Source organism: Acipenser ruthenus, chromosome 12 (assembly GCF_902713425.1).
Source record: "Acipenser ruthenus chromosome 12, fAciRut3.2 maternal haplotype, whole genome shotgun sequence".
NCBI lineage: Eukaryota > Metazoa > Chordata > Actinopteri > Acipenseriformes > Acipenseridae > Acipenser > Acipenser ruthenus.
Window position 1 is genome coordinate 33,176,930 of NC_081200.1, and position 23,893 is coordinate 33,200,822.

At 38.2% G+C, this 23,893-nt stretch overlaps 1 protein-coding gene across 1 annotated transcript in view; it reads right to left on the bottom strand.

Moving 5' to 3' along the window:
* LOC117417043 (ras GTPase-activating protein nGAP-like) overlaps positions 1–23,326 on the bottom strand; it is an 89,058-nt gene extending 65,732 nt beyond the window's left edge. Inside the window, exons 1-2 of the mRNA XM_059034890.1 lie at positions 22,869–23,326; positions 22,259–22,435 (exon numbers count right to left, since the gene is read on the bottom strand). Coding sequence (XP_058890873.1) covers positions 22,259–22,433 — 175 coding nt within the window. The 5' untranslated portion in view covers positions 22,434–22,435; positions 22,869–23,326. The remainder of the gene's footprint in view (positions 1–22,258; positions 22,436–22,868) is intronic.
* Positions 23,327–23,893: the final 567 nt, after the last annotated feature.

Below are 23,893 nucleotides of genomic sequence, written 5' to 3' on the forward strand. Positions count from 1 at the left end.
TGTTTCAAAAGTAGGTATAAAAATAGGGAGCCCTTAGATTAACAATCTCTGTTGACAAAGTGAAGCAGACTTTTAACCTGGTGCAAAAGAACACATGCCAGTCCTCCAAGAACGTTTGTGGTGAATTACTGCAGATAGTGGTTAGAAACCAGTCTATATTACTTATAGTGTATATTCTACACATAATGCTCACACACAAAGTCAGCATGCATACACTTACTTCTACCATACACACATAGTAGGTACTGTAACCCGAGGAGTACAATGGGAAACAGTATTGCTAAACAGCATTTTGCAATAGTATTCCCAGCGTCAACTTCCTTTGTTGAATTATGTGGTGAAAAAATAAAACCTGTGTTTCTCAGTCACGTGTTGGCAACATGGAAACACTTGTTACTAAAGTGCTACTACTAACTGAGATCAGGTCCGAGGAGTGTTCAGACAGGACAGTGAGAAAACAGCCCAGGAAAATGAGCCGAAAAATCTTGATTTGGTTACTTAATAGCTTACCTATATACCTATACCTACTGTATACCTATTAAAATAATCAAAATAGGTTAATTATACTGTGTATCATCTTAAATTAGATTATAAAGAGCTAATTTGTCCGACATATATAAGTATGTTTTAGCACTCTCTTATTTAGCCTGCAGTATGTCAATTATAATTAATAAAGTGTGACGCCACTGCATAAACTGAAAGCATCCAATACCTTCATAAACCCTATTATTCAAATGGAATCATCTTTTTTATGTCTGGTGTTGAGCTGATTTAACCTAATTTTGGCAATGTTCTTCAAACCTATTGTTTAACTTCTCTCACTGAATCCTGTTCTCATCTGCATAACAGTGGAGTAAAGTGCCTGCTGTATGAATCCACTTCACAGCCTGGCCTGCTGTATCATTCACGCAAGCAGGCCAATTTCTAATAATTAGATTTAGAGAATACCTACTGGAGCATTGTTTTGTTAGCACTATGAATTGTAACACTTTCTGAAGTTAAGGCAAAGCTGATGATGAAAAATAGTTTCAACAAGCTTTAAAAAATGATTTTTTTGTATAGGTTCTCAAATTAAGCACTCCATAGTGTAAACAGATCAATTGATTACCTGCACTTAGCAACACTCAACTTGAGCAAGAACAATCCAACAGTGTGTAACAGTGTGGGCATGCAAGCTCTGTGGGCTACGAGTGTAGGGTATTGCTGCATCCGAAACAGTATTAAAAGCTATCAGCATGAGTGCTACAAGATCAGATTAAAATGCTTTGTTGTTTTCATTGATATATATATATATATATATATATATATATATATATATATATATATATATATATATATATATATATATATATATATATATATATATTTAATATTTTATTTGTAGAAACACAGAGAAAACAAACAGTCTGCTTTTGCTCCCCCGTAACTGATACTGGAAAGAAAATAAAATAAAATAAATAATAAACTGGAGAAAATGATGATAAGTGATTACTGTATTAGGCCATCAACATTATCAGTGGGCTTTAATACATCCAGCACTGCCAGGGAAGACTAGAAAGCTTGAGTTGTGCACATTACAGTATTAATCTATTTTGTGGAAATTACACATTAAGATCATGTGGAGTTATTTTGAAAAAGAGAACCAGTGCCATGGTGAAAATACAGTACAATTATAGATTTAAAAAAAAAAAATAACATACTATTCAGAGTGTGGGATAACAGGAAAATGATTATGTGGCAGCAAGTATAGTTATTGAACTTATTTCTTACAGAGATACACAGAGAAACACAGTACAAAGAGTTAGTAGGTCATTAACCTGGTAATATATTATATCTTTATCACTACGGCCGCCCAGCTTTAAAATAGATATCCCTGGAATCTTGTTAAGAACTGGATCAGATTTCATGAGAGAGAGAGAGAGAGAGAGAGAGAGAGAGAGAGAGAGAGAGAGAGAGAGAGAGAGGAGAGAGAGAGAGCTTTGTGCCTTGCCAAGCCAATAACTGTGTGTCCCTCCTGCTGCTTCCTGTTTATTGAATTTCACACAGAGAAAAAAAAAAGTGCCTCTGGTTTGAAATGTTCTGCAAATAACCACATCCTTATCACAACAAACAGTGGTTGAGGGATTTATAAACAAGAAACCATAGTTATCTCTGCCCTTTAAAACAGAGCAATTCTAGAAGCCAAAGAGTATTCTTGTCCCGAAGGCCCACTTTCAACTAAACCTTCAACCATTATTGACATACAGCTGTCTGTCTACAGTATAACCAAGCAGCAAATAATAGAAAGTAATCTGTTGGTTTAACCGAGGGTAGTCTTTCTGTAAAAGGTAATTCGTGTTGAAAGACTATTCTAGTCCTGTAAAGGGGTTTGCAATCTAGTGTACTGGAATGTCCACATGGGCAGTGCCTCCATCGCTTGCATTATTCAGTGGCGTGTTTGAATCAAAGCTTGTCAGCTGTACCCACTCCCGTCAGCCTCCGGCATTCGGTGAACATATGCTGGGGATTAGAATGAAAGCATCTCAGCCCATTTCTAACAACTCACAGATTGGAGTGACTGGTCATTTAGGGCAGCACTATAGTAAATGAAGAAGGCAAAAGATTATTAGCATGTTCTAATACACTAGGTACAATAGCGCAGTAAAGGTGTATTCTTTTTTTTTTTTTTTCAGAAGATCACATTTCAAAAGGTAATTGCAGAATTCTCAAATCACTACTTATGTATTTGACTTGGGGTTACACGTGTCACCACTGATAAAATCGGCCAAGCACTGACAGCTACTGCAGAGTGGTCCAATTAGCATCGACTGATTTGTTTTAGGCCTGCAGTATTCCTTTTTTGTAGATCATGGGATAAATTCCCCCCCCCTCGACAAGTCTATTCAAAGAACAACATACTGTATAAATGATACTGTACTAACATACAGCGTGTGTCCGCTGTATTAGGGACAGTAAACAAACAATGTTGTGCAATGGAGAAGAGTCACATGATGTATTGAGCAGCATATTGAACAATGATAATATAAATGGATCAGTAAATATTCACAATAAACCAAACATTGAACACAGATAGTGAGCAAGCAGTATCGGCAAGAACAGTGCTCAAGGAGTTACGCTGGATGGATTTTTTCACTTAGCGAATGATTAGAAACACTCCCTACCTACTGTAATACACTTGCCATACTCTGTGCATCAGCAAATTATATTATTGTAGGTAGCTGGTAACCAGAGACCTTGTTGTTAGCAGCCAGAAAAAATACATTTAAATAAAAAATAAAAATCAGGTGTGTGTGCGTGCTGCTTGGCAGAGTTAGTGCTACAATTGTCTTACGCCTTCCGCTTGGCATGGCAGCTTCTGAAGCAAGTGAGTGGGTTTTGTTCTTAGAGAGGAGCGGTACTGAGTCAGAGTCTTATTTATAGTTATATAGCCCAGTTTATATATGTGACTTTGTCACTTCACTCAACAATGTCTCTGAACGCTAGTATAACGTACATATAAATGGTCTAAAATCGTTAAATATTTTGACCATCTGGAACTACTAAATCATTTCAAGCATTCAGCATTTTTGGAATGCATGTGGCTGCAAATAATGTATCAACACGGTTATGCTTTATAAGAATACAGCCCTACAGAACACATTTTCATATACTTCTCTCAGCAGCTGTAGGGATAGGGAAGAGATGCAGAGAAAAAAATAACCAGTCGCTTATTTTTAGCTTGAGGTTTTTTTTTAAAAAAAAGGAGGGGAAATCCTTTTGTTCCCCCTTGACAATAGCCAGGCCAAGCCAAGCCAGGGTGGAGTGGTTGGACATAAGGAACTTTCCATTTCCTCCCAATCCCGCCCTGCCATTGTGAGCCTGCCGAGTGGCAAAGAAAGAACAAAAGAAAGAAAGAAAGAAAGAAAGAAAGACACACACCACACTGGATTGGAACCAGGGTCAACTGTCCTTATATTCACAGACAATCACCAAGCACCCATGGACATCAGTATAGCTGACAGGGCCTGCCTAAGTTCACAATATCAGAGGAGGGATGCTGGGGCGGGCAGGGACAATGACTGTCGCTAGGTAGGAGGGGGTAAGCAGGCACCCTCTATAGATTTCTGAGTCTCTTGTCATTGTTATTAATCAATGCTGTATAAAGAGATCAAACGGCTATACATGGTTAACTAACAGGACTAATGGAATGTTTTGTCACCAAAAGTTACAAAAACACATAGAACGGGCGCGTTTGTATTATCGTGATTTGCCCACAGTAAGCGATGGATGGTATAAACTCCCACACAATAACCTGACATTTAAAATGTCCCCCAATCACTAGTACAGTAAACAAAACAAACATGTTCTGACGGTCGGGTAATTCCTACAGAACAGTATCCTAATCCCAGACACTGGAAAATAGCCACTCCAGCCTCGTGCACACATACACAGAAAAAAAAAAAATGGATATATCCCAGCTTATCGAAAGCGGGTGGTGATCATGATAACTCACTTGTTAGTAGTTAGTTCAACATAGTTCATTATAGAACCTTGTTTCTTTTCATTTTAATTTACTTCAAATAATAACAATAATATCAAAACCGATATATTTCTTAAAAATCACCAAATGCAAACAAGCTAGATCCACAGAGTTCCTAACTAAACAAAACAAAATATCATGTTGCAGCATCAACCAGACGAAACAAAACCATTTACAGTGACACTTCTCTTAAAGTGCTGTTCCTCTTTCTTTTTATTTGTTCAGACTCCAGACAGGTAACTTTTTCAGTTTGTTCTTGGCTTTTGGTTTGAATTCAGCGGTCTCCACTGTGTTATCCAACAGATGATGGCCAACTATGCCTCTACCCTGTGTTTTTAAAATAAGGGTGCAATGTGACCAATAAACCCTTAAAGGCATAGGCAGCCCTTAGGTCTGCCACAGCATGTATGCTTTTAAAAAATCTTTATAAAGACACGCATTACACTAATAAATGTTTTTATTAAAACCTATGAATGTAATAAAAAGTAAGTGCAAAAAGTAATGCAAGTGCAGAAATGTATAGTACAGGTAGGCTACATTACTGCAAATTGTTTCCAGCGAAGAACTCTGTGATATACACATCTGGACGGTCTTTTTTGGCAAGTATGCCGGGCGGCAAACTTTGTCAGAGTTTTCAAAAAAAAAAAATCACAATTCAGGGATTAAATATCCAAGGTACAGTACAGGGGTAATCGCTCAGAAACAAAGTGCAAACAGCTGATCGATCCATCAAGCTTTTACTACAGTAAAATGCTGCCTTTTGTATTGAAATCTATGTGAATGGCAAGGTAACAAGGTGAAAACAGCTGATTGGTGGATTAGTAAGAGTGATTACTACAATAATAAGCAGTGTGTTTGTTATTTATTAAATCTATGTGTATGACACATAACAAGATCCAAACAGCTGAGTTTGCCCGAAATATACGGCATGCTTAACACGGTATAAATGATGCCTTTGTTATTTAAATCAATCGGAATGGCAAACGGCAAAACACAATTTGTCTGCCCGAAAATAATCATGTACGGTGTTAAGTGGTGGATACTGTATCGGTATCTGTACAACACAAAAAAACAACTTATTATTACTAGGACTGCGGTAGCAATCTGACAACTACAGTACACTAGACGCCAATCTCCAAAGCAGCCCATAAACTTGTTTTTGATGTCTAATTCTCAAGGGGGCTTCTTCTATTGCAGAAATTGAAGAGAGAAGAGGTTAAGTGCAGAATCATTTGCCTTCCAGTTAAACATTTCCTCGACTAGGTTAGAGCTGCTTCAGAACAGGAATATAAATTACAGATAATCCTATGCAAAACACATCTCCATTTCACCTTCATTCAAGAGCACAAGCCCTGACAGGACAAATGTCCTAGCAGGTTTAAACCCTTCTACCCAAAGGTGCTAATCCAAGCAAAATCACCTTAAGGTTTTAACAAAGACAGATTTCCAACACACTGCAGACTTTGACATGATTACTACTACTGGACAATCTTTTTCAAACATTGCAGTGCCATCCCATTATACTTAGCCTAGTGTCTAAGAGAAATACTGTAATTTTGAAAATAGGTGACTACTTAAGTCTGGTGACTACTTGCACCCTACTCAGAACTTAAGTGGACTGGGAAATGCTGTTTGTAATTCAAACAAAACAGAAATCTTAGACCTGGACGGGAAAACCTTTGACACTTTACCTGGAAGCAAAAAGCCAAACTTGCTTATGAATGATTGTAATCTGCTGCCAGTCAAACCGTAGCCCAGGGAAGTGCCAGGGCTATGCTGTCAATCTTGGATATCTATCAGTAGACAAGACCATTTGTTTCCCCTGACCTGTAAGAGTAAGTACAGTACAGCAGCACACCACTGGTTTTCATTTCTTGGGCTCTGGGTGATATCTGAGAGACAGATGGTTCACCGCGTCACAGGAAAAAAAGCACCCGAGATTTAAGCATTTGATGTTATCTATAAATAACCTGTGAGGCCAGAAATGCAATCCATTCCAGAAGCATGTACCACAAGGCTTGGACAGAGTCAGTGCTATTGGCTTTACTCTGTTCTGTCACACTTTGGGGGCCCTTAATTTATAACAAGCAGCAGTGAAGTACTGTAGCCTGTACTGCTGTCAACTGAACTATAGCATGACAACCTGCAAAAATAATCTCTTAATTTAGGCACCAATAGTACAGTGCCTTGATTAATGAAACAAAAAATGAGGGAGGGACAAACTAGGGTATGTTTTCCCAATCAAACTATCAGTTAACCGCAGGACTAGTTTCTGTCAAACTCAACATCAATAAAAGCCTTTTGTATCTGACATGCATATTACAGGTTAATTATGATTTATTGCTACTGTGGTACAATTTGTTCCTGTTATTGAAGGCATTCCTGAGGGGACACATCAATTGGAGGTATTACAATTCCAGAGGTTAAGGGGTTAAGATATCCACACACCAGACTCGTGCTCAGTCCCCTGTGGGTTTCAGGATTTTAATAACAAGAACACCGTACTTTTGGTCTGAGCACTCGCTGTGCATACAGTACACAATACAAGGAGTGTTTTTTTTAAGCTGCTGTTTGACGTCATGGTTGGAGGTATTCCTATTTGAGGTTATCACATGAATTGAAGGTCTATATGCTTGATCACACACACAGTATAAAAACGATTTATTTACAAGATAAGTAACCATCAGAACTCAGGCAGCAGTGAGCTTGTAGAATTTCATTGGGTATTGATAGTGTTTCTATAAGGTCGAGTAGAGAACTGGGTATATAGCAGATCAATGTGTGGAAGAGTTTCTCAGGGCAATACATACAAAATTGCTGAGGCATATATACAGTATTATATCTAAATTCAGGTCCTAGCTGAGAGGTAAGGTTTTCTCTTCTCTTGCCAATCCAAGGAGCTATGCACCTGTCTCTCCGTTTTACAGTGGATCTACTGTGGCTTTGCTTCTTGGAGGTCCACTATTAAAACCCTGTACAGTACAAACACTTCTATTCAGTACAGTATGGGGAGAAAAAAAGGCCCTGTCACTGACCCACAGATACAATTCATCAAAGGATAGTTTAGAAGCTAGGAAAATCTTAAAGTAATTGTAGCTAACAAAACAGTTCCATAAAATGTTCTTTTTTTTGGTCTCAAATGTGCCGTTTAAAAAAAACACGTTATAGCCCACATGTATTTTCAATTCAAAACATGACATTTCATACTACACCAGGGTAAAAAAAATGCTTAAGATTTTTAGCTACAATTACTTTATTGCCAGTATTGACTGCTTGCCATCTTACAATGGAAATGCTTTTCTTTTTAGATAGATGTTCCTGTTTGTATGTTTCTTCCTCATCATAATGCAGCATTTCCTTTAAAAATCCTAGACTTCTCCTCTAAGCCTACAGTAGTTGACAGCCAGGTACAGCAGATAAGCAAAGCAGGTACTGATCTTAATGTGGTTTTAAAAAAAGCACCATGGTTTTTTTTCCAAATACAAGGGCTTCGGATAGAACATCCTCTTGCACAGCTGGTATATTTTACAAATTTTGTTTGCAAACTCATTTAATTAATTGTTACATTTTCTTGTGAGTGTTACATGTTCCTGTTTTTTTTTTTTTACAGTATAAAGCATACAGTAGCATAACACAAGACATGAACAGTCTTCTTGTTGAAACATTTGGCAATGTTATTAGTATATTACTAATTTAGTGACTATTTTATTATTCAGTATTAGATGTTATTGATGAATTCCACTGTTGGAACAAATTCTCCTTCTCCAAGAAATACAAACATATATTCTTTGTATAAACAGCTGAAAAGTGGCTTCTATTAAAACCATGGCTTTCCAAATGTTACCTGCCACACAAAGTAATCCAATTAAAAACCATGAACACTGTCCAATAAGTCAGATAAAGCTACCAGGCTAATTCTGCTAGCCATTGATTAGACAATAGGCTAGTAACATGCACATATTTAAAGAAAGCTATTCCACTGGTGCACACACACACACACACAGATCAATACTATGTCAGCAGTTATTGCTCATGACAAAATACATCCTCTGGAGATGGAAAAGAAAAACAAGGTACTGTATAAGACTGATTGATGATGGTTAACATTTCCAACCACAGAGTTTGCTTGCAAATCCATCATCCAGTAGACATATAATATATCAGAAATCAACATATAATGAAGCCTTGGAGGTCAGCTTCTTGAGTCAAAGGTCTTTCTTGAATCAATGCAGGTTAAAAAAATACACCCGGTTGGATCTGCTTATCCTGTAATCTTGTGGTCAGTGATCTTTTTTAGTTAAGCACCAGGTCTCCACACAACAATCATTAGGGATGTAAACTCAGATTACACATGTTTCCTGAACACTGAAAATAAGGAGGCCATACTGGCTGCAGGCATGTTTCATTGTTCAAGCCATTATTGGGAACATTACAATAAGCTGTTAAGGTTTTTCTTTAAACAGTAGCGAAGCAACATAGCTTTTAAAGGGTTAAGAGGCGAAAGTAGTGAGAATAGGAGTTGCTAGGTAACAGCAATCGTTAGCTTACTTCTAATTAACATTAATTAGAAAATCCAGATGCTGAAAACAGAATTGTCACTATGATAGTGTGGGTGAGAAAATGTATTTCCCCCTGCAGTATGTATGATAAATACAATGCATACAATAATTAAAACAGCACAGATAAATGGTATTTAAAAGCAAAGCAGTGTATACTGCTTTCCCTTGGACTGCAATACAAAAGCTTTGTTGCCAACCGCAATGAACAAAAAACTGCCTTTCAGAGTTCTTTTCACTCATGAGCAGTAGGATTACTTTGGCAAACTGAAACTGAGGTACATTTCTATTTATCTAGCACAGCTGCACCTTTAGGACACGCTGCGTGTGTGTGTGTGTGTGTGTGTGTGTGTGTGTGTGTGTGTGTGTGTGTGTGTGTGTGTGTGATGTGATTGAATCCATCATCCCTGCCCCGTCTCACTGTCCCACCCACAATGCTATTCACTCCAGGATATTGCCTGGCTCTTTCCTGTTGTCCACACTCCTGTTTAATCTGGGTTGAGAAATTACTAGAAACACCAGGTATTGGTTCAAAAACAGGAAGAGGACTTCCTCAGTTCTCAAAGCACTTCCTGCATCCAAGACTCCTTTGCTACAGATAGACAGGCAGGTAGGCAATCAGGACAGCAGGCTCGAGGACTCTAAAGACATTAAGCCAGAACAAAGCACTTGCTTCAGTGAAAAATGTTCACAATTGAGGTTTTAAAATCTTATTGAATTACAGTCTACTAGAGGTTTTGAGAGATTTATTAATTTTCAGCAAAACGTTGCGATTACTTTTCACTGGTGCTAAAGTTTTCTGCTTTGGTAAGTGCTCCCTCCTATACAGAGGGGATTACTAAACCAATGTCGTCCACCTCCCAAAGGGAATGCATACATCAGCTGTGCACTCACCCAAAGCATACACTCCTCTCCATTTAGAAAGCTTAGGGAGTTGGCTATTATAATGCAAGTAGTAACACAATGCAAATATGCCATATGATTAAACATATATGGCATAAACATAACACGATAAAACACCCCGGATACAAAATAAATGAAATCGGTGGATAACCAATAAAGACCAGAAAACAACAGAAAAACTGTGGAAATGGTTAATCAATTTACGCTGACTTTACCCTTTTTCTATTAAAAAATAAAACCTACTACAAGAATAATACATACATTTCCCAGTGCTGCTGGGCAATGTCCCGCCTTCCTGACTCGCATCTATCATTGACTCGTTCTGAATACTTTAAACCCGCCCCAACTACTGAGTGACAGCACATTCCTACATTTCTATTGGAGACTCCGCTTGCGAGATTTAAAACGAGATTACAACCAGGATGGAGGTTTGTTAGCAGGATTTAAAGCTACCTTCAATGTAATTTAGTAAACGTGTCTTTTCTTCTTACCTGGGCACTATTGCTATAGCATTTTGAGTTACCCAATCTGTATCTCTTAACACACAATGACTCAATCTCTATTTAGTTCAGTTTATAAATACATTTATCAGTACCTCTTCATCCGTTTCCATCAATCTCAGTATATGAATTGGTACCGCATGCTAATTGTCCAGACACATTAAACACTACAGTGTGTATTACCGACCCAAGACACAAAGCTGTTGTTCTATAGTTAATCCCGTAACTCTTATCTGCAGTATGTTTATCTGAGAATCTACTTAGAGCCATCTAAAAATAGATATTTGCAAATGTATTACTGTGTTTATTTTATAGTACACAACTGAAGTATTGCCACTTTATTACAGTAGGAACTAACATACAGATACTGTACACACACTGTATGCAAAGGAGCTATATTAGGTAGGTGAAATGATAGTGGGTGCCCCACTAGTTGAACCATCAGCATAGTGTTATCACAGCTTTAAGGAATGACAAATGTCTACTACTGATCAGTGTACACGTTCAAAAGTGACTGCTGACTGCTGGGGGAAGACTGACACATTTTGAAAGGAGTCCTTATTGCACACAAAAAAAAAAAAAAATCAACCTTGACTGTTTGTAGCTTGACCAGTGGTCTACAGTATGGCTATCAAAGATGGAAGCTGCTTAGTTTGCAGAGTTACATACTAGACAGACAGGCACTAAAGTCAAGGGCCTCGTGGTGCTTGTGTGCCGCAGATAGCAGATACAAAGGCAGTCACATGAATGTTAAGTGGAGTCACAGGGTTGAGTGATGGAGCAGTGCTGCTGGGCAGAAGCATCCCTAGCACAGGGAGGAGAAACTCACCCTCTCACTCTCCATCTCTGAATTCCTACAGGCATTTTCATTCACATCAAAGTGCTGCTTTTATCCCAGCCTCCCAGTGTTTGTTCTCTATTAATTAACAGCGTTCTTGTTCAGACAACAAAGTCAAGCCCCATAACGCAGCAGGGAAGCGCAATGCACAATGACATTTGATGGTGATGAGCTACTTCCCCTTCCATCAAGGATCACGAGAGTCAGTGCCTGGATTCAGCTCCAAAGCTTGCATTTAAACATTAATTATTTATAAACATTAAATTGTTAAATAATTATTAGCTTATCGCTACAATTATTATTGCTATTCCATGTTCATGGGCATTGTGGTTGGTACATTATCCAGGGTAAAAAATAAAAAAAAGACCACTAGTGTACAAAAACAAGACATAGAATTAAATTACGATGGAAGAAATGAGCTCATTGGAGTCTGATAGGAGGGGTCCCCGATAAGGAACTGACTGATCATTACAGCCTTCACGCTCTGGTGCAGTAGGTGTTCCTAGCATGGGATCACAAAAGCCCTGGGAATAATTATCGTGTTAGGTACTGCAAGTATTCTTAACTAACTTTACTACAGGCAGGCATTGGCAGACAGAGGCTGCGACATACTGTAGACCTACTAAACAGATAGACGGGGAAGCAGTTCCAATCCTGGGACATCGCTTGAGAGTGCTTTTGATGGGGTAGAGAATAAAGTTGTCTCATCTCAACTGGACCAAACTGCCCCATATCCAGAAAACATGTAATAAATACATCCTATCAAATCAACTATATACCTTTTATATTCTTTCATATCTCAGATAGAAATGCCCTAGCCTATTAGAGCAACACATGCCATTGCTAGAATTAAAAATCAGTGCCCCCAATGCCAAACCACCCGCCAGCTCAGGTCTTATTTAGTCCTGAAAGCCTGGCAGCCATTTGCTTAACCTTTGAAACCTGATCGCAGCCAAGGGGGCCTAAAATTAGTCCACTGAAAACCCAACACTAAGCAGTCTTCCTACAGAATTCATAAATTAAGCGGTCGTCTGCAATATTTGAGAATGAGAGATATAAAGGGAAGCAGATTGACAGCAAGGGGACAAGGAGAAAGAGAGGTGGAGGACAATAAAACTCAGAGATGGGAGGAATGTGTACAGATGTCATCTGCAAAGCATCATAGCTGTGTACAGATAAATGACACTATGTATTTAGCTGGTTTTAATGGGAGGCGCATATTATCATAAACAGTTGATTTCTGATATAAGTGGACATGCTGGAGAATTAATTGGAAATAAACAATCTCTATGTGAGAGGCTCATTTAAACTGTATAAAGATGAAGTTGCATTAAAAAAGGTCAGTTAACCCCTTTACCACAGGTCCACTAACCATTATTGGTGTGTTTCCACTACTGCACAACGGGCACTTTAAAACCACTGTAACTAATACATACTGTAGATTATAATGGTGTGCATTTATTGTTTTTGATAAATGGTTTAAATTATATATGAAGGAAGATACAGTATCTGTATGACTGTGCTGAATTTGACCTCATGTACGGTACAGTACAGCCTCATTAGCTTGAAAGGTCAGTCATTAAAAAAAAGTTTAAACAACAGAGACCTAGAGGACAGAGTGACATTACATTACCAAGGATGAATTCAACTACAGCTCAAGCTCGGGGTTTGCAGAAGATGAAGCCGTTTGTGTATTTCTGAACCAAACAAGTAAACACTATCACCTGAAAAGGGGTCTGGTTTGTGATCCAATATCCTAAGACTTTGTTTTACTGATCAGACTTAAGTACTGTATAGTAAACAGATCAATGGCAGAAAAGTTTGATCAAAAGGACCATTCCTGATGTTTTATGAAGCTACTACACTATTTACACCTCATACTTTAAGGATCACATAATTGTGAAGGTCAGCAAGCTGCTGTTGCTTCTTGCTAAGTGTTTCAGCCATGTGTAAAGCCTGGGGCAGGAGGCATTGAGGAAGCAAAGAAACCATTAACAGTGATCTGTGGTCTTTTCCAACAAGAAAGAACAGTAACATCCTTGACCTCTTCCCTGAGGCTACTGAAGACTGTAAAAAAAGCTTTCCAAAAAAAGGAAACATCCTGAGACAAACTACTTAGCTTCTATCCTAATTAGAAACTGTGAAGAGGGGTTCAAATTATTCACAGCTCAACTACTGAACTGTGTGACCTATGTGGAAAGTCTACTGTCCTCCTTTTCTTGACTAGTTCAGAACACAAAGAAAAAGAAAATATAATTTTAAAAAAGGTGTGAAGCCATGGCTATTGGATAGGATTCCTTCCCTTCTTTGACTTCTATCTGCATTAAAGCCAACAAAGCCATCTCTTCAAAGTCATAGAGACAAACTTACTCAGCTCCCCTGGGCACTGTTTCATTAAGAAAGAGATTGTTTTGTTTATGTCTGTCCCAGGTTTCATAGTTTTTAAAATGTAAAAAGAATACTGTTTCAATGGCTGTCTCATGAAATATTAATCAAAATAAACCTAAAAGCTCCTTGGAATGCTTGAACAAGCTCTCTTTGTTAGCACATTTTCAAAGCAGTGAAGTGGATTTTATCAATCACAGTGATGTGTGCACAGTACATTTACCTGTATCTACTTAAAACAGGTAAAGCTATTTTTTAAGAACATTTTCATCTTCAATTGACTCCAACAATATTCTCTTGGAGCAAACTGCACCACATCAGAATTCCCTTGAACGTCCTAACAATAACACTTCCCTGTCTTTATCCTTGTTTGCCACATGATACAATCTGTTTCTCTGTTTTCTCCGGATGACACTGAAAGAATGGGAGTGAATACCCTATTGTCTACAGCCAAAGACACTGGACCCTCCCTGACTGAGAAGCCTGCCAGAGGCTCGTTTGAGACACCCAGACATTCCAATAGCGCCAGGACATCCATAACAACTGCTGTGTCCTGTCCTTATCAAAAGAGAGAGAGAGAGAGAGAGAGAGAGAGAGAGAGAGAGAGAGAGAGAGAGAGAGAGAGAGAATTAAGATTCTAATTAAGGCTCCACTTGCCAAAGGATTTTAACAAGCCCTTTACTACAATCAAATTTAGGACAAAAAAGTCTGGTCTCTAGTGATTTATATGAAGCCAGGAGGCATTGAATGTGGACAGCCAGCATCTTTCACTGTAGACCCACTGCTTGGATGTATTTAGTGTGGTTCTCTAATGCTGATCTGTTAAAACAGTGACTGTTGAATTTATACTTTGACTGTTTTGTTTTATTTGTATTTATATGTAAAAATGTTTCATCATACAACAGTGCATCATCCAGTTTCTTATTGTGTTCTCTAAACAACATAGGGGGCAATCATTCACAACAGCAATGTTCTTCGTGATTTTAAAATAAATGACAGTACTTCTGTGCTTACATACTTAACATCAAAAACTGTATGTAACCGATTTTCACAGCCTGTGCTGAACAGTGAAAATGTCATTGCCTCTGACACTAGCCTTCACAAAAGGCAATAAAACCTGGTTTAAGCCCAGACAGCAGTCCCTGTAAATTGAATTCTAGTGGTCGGAAAACAAACGTCAAGGAAAATGCTACAGCAACACCCTGTATGCAAATATAAAAGGATCTGAAGTAAGTCTCCAGCATGAAAGTTTTAAAACACTGAGGTCAATTACAGGGGTTACATGTCACAACCAGTTCCATATCCCCCACACACCACACATTTTGATCTCAAGTTACCACTCAATGTATTTGTGCTGGCATGCTCTCAGATTTAAACACCTAGCTTTAAAAGCAACATGTCCGTAACAGCCTCTGTGAAAACAATTACACAACCAGATTGACAGATGGAGGTTTGCCTCTCCTTGACGCACACAGCCTAATTAGCAGGGATTCAGGTTGTACAAGGCTGGCCTGTCACCCTTTCCATTTTTACCATTGCCAGAAGGCAAGCTATGTAAGCAAAGACACCTGTACAAAAGCAACCTATAAAGATGGATGGGTCTGTTTATAAAATAAACCAGTGTTTATTCAATTAATCACATTGCTAGCCTCTACAAAAGCTATGCAGGAAATATGGCATAAAATTATACCCCCTTTGATCAATTTTACAACAGGAATCCCAGGTTAAGATGTGAAACAGTCAAGATGTACTAGTAATGTCAGCAAAAGAAAGTCTTTACATGTCTTTCATGTTTTTCAAACCTTTGACTGTGACCCTGCCACCTATGATAGCCTAGATTTCAATACCTAATGTACACCATATAGCTTACTAGCATGGATGTGCTCTGCAGTACCTGCTAAACAACTTTGTGACACCAATGCTGTTTGATCGGAGGGGCTCTTTCAACCTCCTCCAACATAAACACATTTACAGGACAGCTCAATAAGCTTTCCGTAACCCTATTCCCAGCTTTGGAGGAACCCACATCAACAACTACTATTTAAGTGGAAAGGATGGGGTTTCCCCACACCTCTGTCAACAGGTTTTAAAATGGATTTTAACAAGCCCCCAAGCTGCAGGTTCAAATTACTGAACCAGGACTACCATCTACTGTACTGTATAGTGTAGCTTCCAGTATCCAGCATATTGTGGAAGCCTATACAGTATTCACAATGTGTTTACCTGCCAGCTAATGCTGTATGAATACTTCCCTAAAGCAGAACCTTATAATTGTATTTTCTGTGGTGCTACCCATGGACTACAAATTACAGGATGCATATTTGCACACACTGCTAGAGATGTGGATGCACATGCAATTACTATCTAATTGTATGCATGCAGCAGTTAGCTTTCAGGAGTCAAACCTTATTAACTAGACGGGGGCTTCTAAGGACACCCGCTTGGGATCTGGAGGGAATCCAGAGCACCGAAGGCCCACAATGAATTCCCTTTTGCTGGTTGTTTGGAAAAGGCAATGGTGTAATTATGCTTGTATGATGTTCAGTAAATGCCCATAACTTCAGCTGACGCGCAGCGTCAAACTGATATGCTTTTCTGTGAAGCTCTCTGCTGATGAGGCGAGGCGGCAAATCCCCATGGTAAGCACATTGGAAATAGCTCTCTACTACAGTTGTGATTTAGCACAAGTTCTCCAAATTACTGTATGGCCCAAACTTTTGCATCATCTAGAATTGAGACATAATTAAAGCAAAAAAATTACTATATGAACATCATGTAATTAAACTACAAAATGATGCAAAATGCAAAAGTCTCCCGGAAGCCGTAACAATAGTACAGTATTTCATGTTAGATTTCAAAATGTCACATTTTTGTCAGTTTTTCAAGTATATCGAAAACTAAAAAGCAGGAGTATAATATTCAGCAGGTTTAATTGGACTTTATGAAGCAAAATGTAATTATATAGGGTGATGCAAAGCCTTTGGCCCTAGGTCCAGTACTTTACAATCCATTTTGGAAGACTGGTTGATGATCGCCATATTACACTACAAGCAGATGAAAAATCACGATTATGACAAAATGCTACATTTAGGTACACCAAACCGTCCTGTGTCTATAAATATGTGTTCACATATAAGCTTTCAAGTTTTTTTATTTGTGTGCAATTGACAGGCCTACATTTCTACTTTTTTAAATATATTTTCTTTATTTCTTTAAAGTTTTATAGCTCTATAGAGCAGCCCTCTCGCCCATGTTGGCCTATAGCAGTCTCCATGCTTTCAGTACTGGACAAAAGCCCCTCTCTAAGAACTTTAATTAATGCAGATGTGCCTTGACCAAAAGTGCACGTTATGTTATTCAGACTAAGCCCAATAACATGTTTCTTGGGGCTGCTAACATCATCATATTTGAAAACTAAACCAAAAAATGAGGGCTGCTCCAATTAATAGATTAATAGGACCTAGGCCTATTATCAACTAGAGTTGATTGAAGATTCATTTTTTTTTACAATTTAATTGTGCATAATTACATTTTTGTATACAAAATAAAATCAACCAATAGAAGATCTGCATTTTCTCCGCGACAGTCCAATCATAAGTGAGTGGATGCAGGACATAAACTGTTGAAGGTCTTTAGTAGGTTTAACCAATGGGAGAGTCAAAGATCTGCCCCTTGTTATACAGGTGTCCAATCGGGAGTGAGCAGAGGAAGGTTATAATTGGGAGTTTAACCAATGGGAAAGTGAAAAGATCTGCCCAGGTTTTACAGCTGTCCAATCATCTGTGAGCAGAGGTGGGACATAAATATGCTAGGGTAGGGTTACTGAGAATTCTATTGAGAACTTCAAAGTAATATTTCAGTTTGCTTTTTACAATTAAAAAAAAAATGGTCATAAGACAACGGAGTCATTGTAGTCAATTTGGTTTCGAATAAATTTTCAAGAAGAACTTTCTTAATATCGTTACCTTTATTAAAAGTGTGCACAGATTAATCTACCGATTAATCAACTAATGCTCATAAATTAACCAATCAAATCGATTGACCGCCCTATAAAAAATTTTAAAAAATGATATATATATATATATATATATATATATATATATATATATATATATATATATATATATATTATTCTTACTTTACAGGCTATAAAAACATCTACATACCCTAGAAAATAATTAGACACCATGTAAACCTGCTAACACACCTTTGGGATAACTCCACCAACAATAAACTGTTCATCTACAGGGCTGAAACAATATCACAGTATTAAACAAATTGTGTATAAAACAAACACAGTTGTAAATAAGAACAGTCAGCTCTGAAGTAAAGCAGATGAACTCATGTACAATTATCATTCCCTTTATTAGTCGCCTACATAATATATAGAGATAGATAGATAGATAGAGATAGATAGATAGATAGATAGATAGATAGATAGATAGATAGATAGATAGATAGATAGATAGATAGATAGATAGATAGATATTATTGGTGGTGGTCAGTTCTGTCCCTTTAAACCATTACATACACTATTTGAATTAAAATTATGTTTGGAAATCAGTTGGCAAATAATTTGCTTCTCTTCTCAAAATCATGACTTCACTAATTGGTTAAATTAGAAAAATATATATTATAATTAAATAGTAAAGTGTAATTACAACTGCTTGTCTATTAGCACTGTATAATTGACTCTCTGTGATATGGGATTCACACTAGTGATGTGAATAAAAGTTTAATTACACCCAACACTTCATTTCAAAATAAAGGCATTGAAACGGCAATACATCTGGTTTTCTGTGATATTTTATGATCACAAAAACAGGAACTGCGAGTCAAAGCTGCACTGTTCAGATTTCAATGTGAAAAATAATGTGATATCTTGTAAGTCACCCTGGATAAGGGCATCTGCTAAGAAATAAATAATAATAATAAAATAATAATTTCACTTACAAGTTTAACACTTGTTTTAGCAGTTTTCATTGCTTAGACCCAGACTTGTATTATTGTACTGTACATCCAGAATGTTTGAAGCAAAAACAGTAAAAATGAATGTATAAAAACGGTTTCAACAACGTAAAAGAAGTAGCTTACAGTTAAAGCAATCATTATTGTATTGGTTTTGAAAACATAACCCAGGGGAGGTATTTTAGCAGATCATCCCAAACAGGAATGCAATGACGAACTTGAGTGTCCTGCCGAGCTGGTGAACAAAACCACTGAGCTCATTCACAAAAAAAAAAAAAAAAAGACAGGTTACATCACCACCAGTCCGAGTCACTCTGAGAAGGCGTCGAACATCCTTTCTCCTGCCCTGACACACAGTCTTGCTGCTGTCCCAGTACAATCATACTATTCATTGCACTTAATCATCCTGGGATCTACAGCAACATTTCAGAAAGCTCTACTTCCCAGAAAAGATCTTCATCTTGTTTCCCCCTTAAAAAAATGTGGCAAACAGTGCCTGCTAGCACAAATAACCCTCAAGTCCTAGCACAGCAGCCACAGCACTTTAATTGTATGTATTAAAAATTAGTGCCCTATTGAAAAGCTAACATTAATATTATATGAATGTTGTCTACATTGTGATAGATTTCTATGACCAGGTTCTAACTTGCTGCTACCAGCTGTAATTGGACAGTTTATTTTATTATTATTATTATTATTATTATTATTATTCCTCTGTGAACAATATGGCAGTTACCAAACTGAAATTAATTTATTCTATTCTTGACAGTATATTGTCAATTTTAGGAAGCAGCATTTCCAAACACAATGACTTCAACAAAAATAACAGCTTAGTTATGAATTAGAAATGTGAATCTATTTCCCTTTTACATTTACAAAAAAACAAAGAATAACTGAAGGCATGCAGTTCAAATTAGTCATTTCATGTAGCACCTGCTTTTTCAAAAAAAGAAGAACTACAGTATGTTACAATTGAACTTCAACGAGGAAGCTTGTAAATGTCAAATTAAAAAAAATTAAATGCTAATCTTAAACTGCTCTATATTTAAGACCCAAGCCATGAAATATTGTACTGGGGACAGCTGTCACTAGAGCTTAGACACTTAGGAATGGGAAAGCTGGACACAACACTGGCGAAGGCCAAGCAGCATCATACCCGCTCCTGCTCTAAATTATTATTTTATTTTCCCATGCTTCGAAATCGCAGTACAGTTCTAGTTTAACACATCTTATTTCACATCTGCTTCTATCTGCCCTCTGGGACCTTGTCCTTTCACTGTGCTGTGCCAAGGTTTCAAATCAGCACACAGATCTATGGATAGATCTATGGATAGATAGATGAGTGGGTGGGTGGGTATGGGGGTGGAGACATCAGTTTCTAAACATTTTAGGACCATATTTAGGTGGGGATGAAAAAAATGGAAAGTGACTCGGGGATCAATCTCAAAATGCACGTACCGTGACAGCCTGAGGCGACAACCACCCGCATAAAGACTAACGTGGACTCCATTAGCCGCTTTCTACTAAAATACCTTTATGGTTAAGAAGGTGAACTGCTTGCACACCTTTATACTGAGTTTGATGCTGCTCTGACTAAAACAAATTGCTTTAGACTGTCAGAAGCAAAAGGGGACTTTTGAAAACCCTTCAGGGCTCCCTAAGCTTCCCATTCTGACTGACACTGGATGAAATTACCAGCTCTACAGAAAGCATGCTAGTGCCAGTGTTTTTCTGCACTAACCCAGCAGATCATTACTGCAAATCCTTACAGAAAATGACACACAAATATATATATATATATACACACCAGAAAACCCCACAATACTGGGTGTGAATCACAGCAACCGAAATCTAAGTGAAAATCCAACTGTCCACTTCAGCGGGCAAGCAAACACTATTTATCCTGCCAGGCCCTTTCACACTATCTGTCTTCCTGCCCCCCCCCCCGGTCCTCTGTTAACTTGTTGTTTTGGGGTTATTTGGTCTGACACAGAGTTTCCTTTGCTCTTTCAATTTTATCTTTGCATTTCCTGCACCCCCCCCCCACCCCCCACCCATTTTGGCTTTTGGGTTACCTCACCCCACCCTGTAGGTAGTACTAATGCAGTATTAAAAGTTACCATCTAGGCAGCAAAACTAAGAATAAACTCAAGACAATAGTAAGGCTGTTCACATGTTAGGTAAATCATCAATGCTGCCATTATAAATGGAGTGGTTTACTGCAGCTTATGTATCGGCACTTCCAGCTCCACATGAGGGGTGCTCAGTGAAGGGGAAACTGAATTCTGGACGAGTTGCTTCTGACATACATTACAGTAGTTAGGACCGTGGCTTTACCACCAGTGGTGAGGATCAGGCCAAATTACCATCATACAAGCAGCAGACACTAACATGCTGTGGCACTTTCACCCAGGCACAACTGTTAGGACCCTTCAACTGTGCAGAAAGTAGGGTGAACAGCTCCTTCTTCAATTGTACAGTGTTCTGTACCACACACCCTCTATTGGCTACATGCTTTACCTGCTTTTACTCCATCATCTTCTTCTTCCTGTACTACAGATTTGCACTTTTGGAAAGAAATGTCATAGTCATCATAACCCACCGAACCAAAAGCTTAACTCCCATACTGTACCACCAACATACACCTATGGTGAACCGTTACAAAGCGTCTGTACTCGTCTGTACTCAAAATCTAGTATAGGGGTTAGATTTCTACAAGAGTTCTTGCTCCATTTCCCCAGTATTGGTTACTTTTAAACCATCTGAAAGCACAATACACTGGAGGCTTGCTTTGGAGGGGATAAATGGAAGCCAACTGAGGCTCATTGGGTAAGAAATCTGTGTTTTTAGATTTACTACAGAGCTCGAAGAAAAGGACTCTTGTGGGCCTTAATCCATAACAAAAAGGGATCAATATTCACTGCACTCAAGCCTAAGTGAATATATCAACGGTGGATCCCCAGTGTCTACATATCAGCTTTAAATGGGAGATGCGCCGTTTATGAAATGTGACACTTATGAACAAAGTGCTGGGCTGGCAGGATTCATGCCCGGAATCCTTTTGTATTTATCCATGTTTAATATCTGGAGGGAGCACACTCTTAAGAGGGTGAAAGAGCAGCTCACTCTCTCAGCTCTCAGCCTCTCGTTTTGAGACTACCTGAAAAGGTGCCAGTTGTGTAGTGGCTTTGTGATGTTGATTAAACAGATTATGCTGTGCTACCAAGCCGCTGAGGTTGAATAATTTAACAGAAAGTGCTGTAGATGCACTGGCGCTAATGATGTTAATACACTGCTATTTACATCTCAAAAACAGCTTAACTGTGATACACGAAACAAACTGCAAGAAATCAGAAATTGTTCATCTGTTGTACAAAACATGCTGGTGAACCAATGTGTAATGTGTGATGATGACAAGTGTCATTCACAATGCAAAACTATTTAAATATATCTACCCTGTGGCTGTGCAAATAAAACACCTGTGTTTGAGTTGTTAGGAAAACACAGGACAGAATAAGCAGTCTATTTCCGAGCGATCGCATCCCCACTCATAATCATAAAAGAAAAATACTGTATCATAGTTTCTTACCGTATACCCGCACCCATCCCTGCTGTTGGCACACCGATTCCATTAAGATCCGATCCACCAACGGATCCAGGGACATCATTCCCCCGTGCAAAGAACCCACGTCGCCCGCGATCGAGTCCGTTTCCACCCCGGAGATACCTCCGTGGTGATACATCCCAGGTACTGGCAAGTCCATTCCTGGAGAATCCACCAGTTATTATTAATAAATATTGATCACAATCACAGTATTAATAATAGAATCCAAACAACTATGCAACCATTCGTTCCATTCAGTTTTACACCTAATCCTTTCTCGGTTTAGTTGTTTTTTTGTTTTATTCCGGGGTTTTTTTCAACGATCCAGTTTGCTTTACCACCATCATCGGTACTACTTCAGAAGTTCGGTATGGAACTAGCGTGTACAGCGCTGTTTATTTATTTAGTTGATTCAATAAATTATAAAACCACATAAGATATAGCAAAAACTAAGCGCTATTTAAAATCCAGACAGCAGTCAAAATGATGATAACCCACTTGCACACTTCTTAAGCCCTCAGCTGTTTTTTCAACCTAGGCTGCACTTTGTTTTCTCGTGGTACCAGGTTTGATTCATTCTGTAACTAGCCCTTACCTCACAGACAATGCGCTTACAAATTCATTTTCCAACCTACTCTCTGTCTTCACCAGGATTCTTTTTTAAAAAAATGTGATAAATAAATAAACATTTGTTTCGTCGCAGCCTCAGGGACTGGACGCCAGCTAACGTATGCACACAATGGGCAATGAATGTCTATGTCCCCCCCGTTACATATTGGGAGGGGGTGGGGGGGTAAATTCTCGCTACTACCCCTCTTTTCTCATTATTTCGTCCCGTGATCGTCCCGTTAGCTGTCCGTCTACTTTAGCCCACAGTCATGCTGCTCCCTTCTGTTAATTCCGTAGGTTCAAACGGGGAAACAAAAACCCCATTCACGTTTAAAAATTCCCAGGCTGCAGTGGCAGTTTTCTCCTCAGTCTCACAGCTCCAGCCGGGATCCCAGGGAGATAGGCGAGAGCAGCAGATCACAGATTAGCTCGCTCTCTTGTCAACTGGGCTTCATAAATTATGGGCACAGACAGCATAATCAAACCACCTAGTTTCTTCCACAGAAATACAAAGAATTAGAATGCCCGACTTTACAGAAATAAACTTTTTAAGACAAATCAATTTAAAAAGCGAGATTCTTACTGTATAAACGTTTGAAGGTTGAGTGTTTCAATGCAGAATTATCTAAAAGTCGTTGAATTCTTAATACTTTGTAAGACGAAACAAACGTATAATTGAACGGTTTCCATCATAATGTCAATTTATTAGTTAGGTTAAGCAACAGTAAAAACATCTGAATAATTTTCATGCTTAACACACACACACACATGGCAGCTGGCTCTTTGAGCTTATATATATATATATATATATATATATATATATATATATATATATATATATATATATATATATATAGACACAGACACACATTTTGTAAAATTTCCAGTGGGGGGGATCAAATAGACAATCAACAAAACATCATGGCAAGCCTTGATATATCTGTAGTACACAATTTAAACAGTGAAGATGATCACTGGGTTACTTATTTATTATACCAAATCAACTGCTAA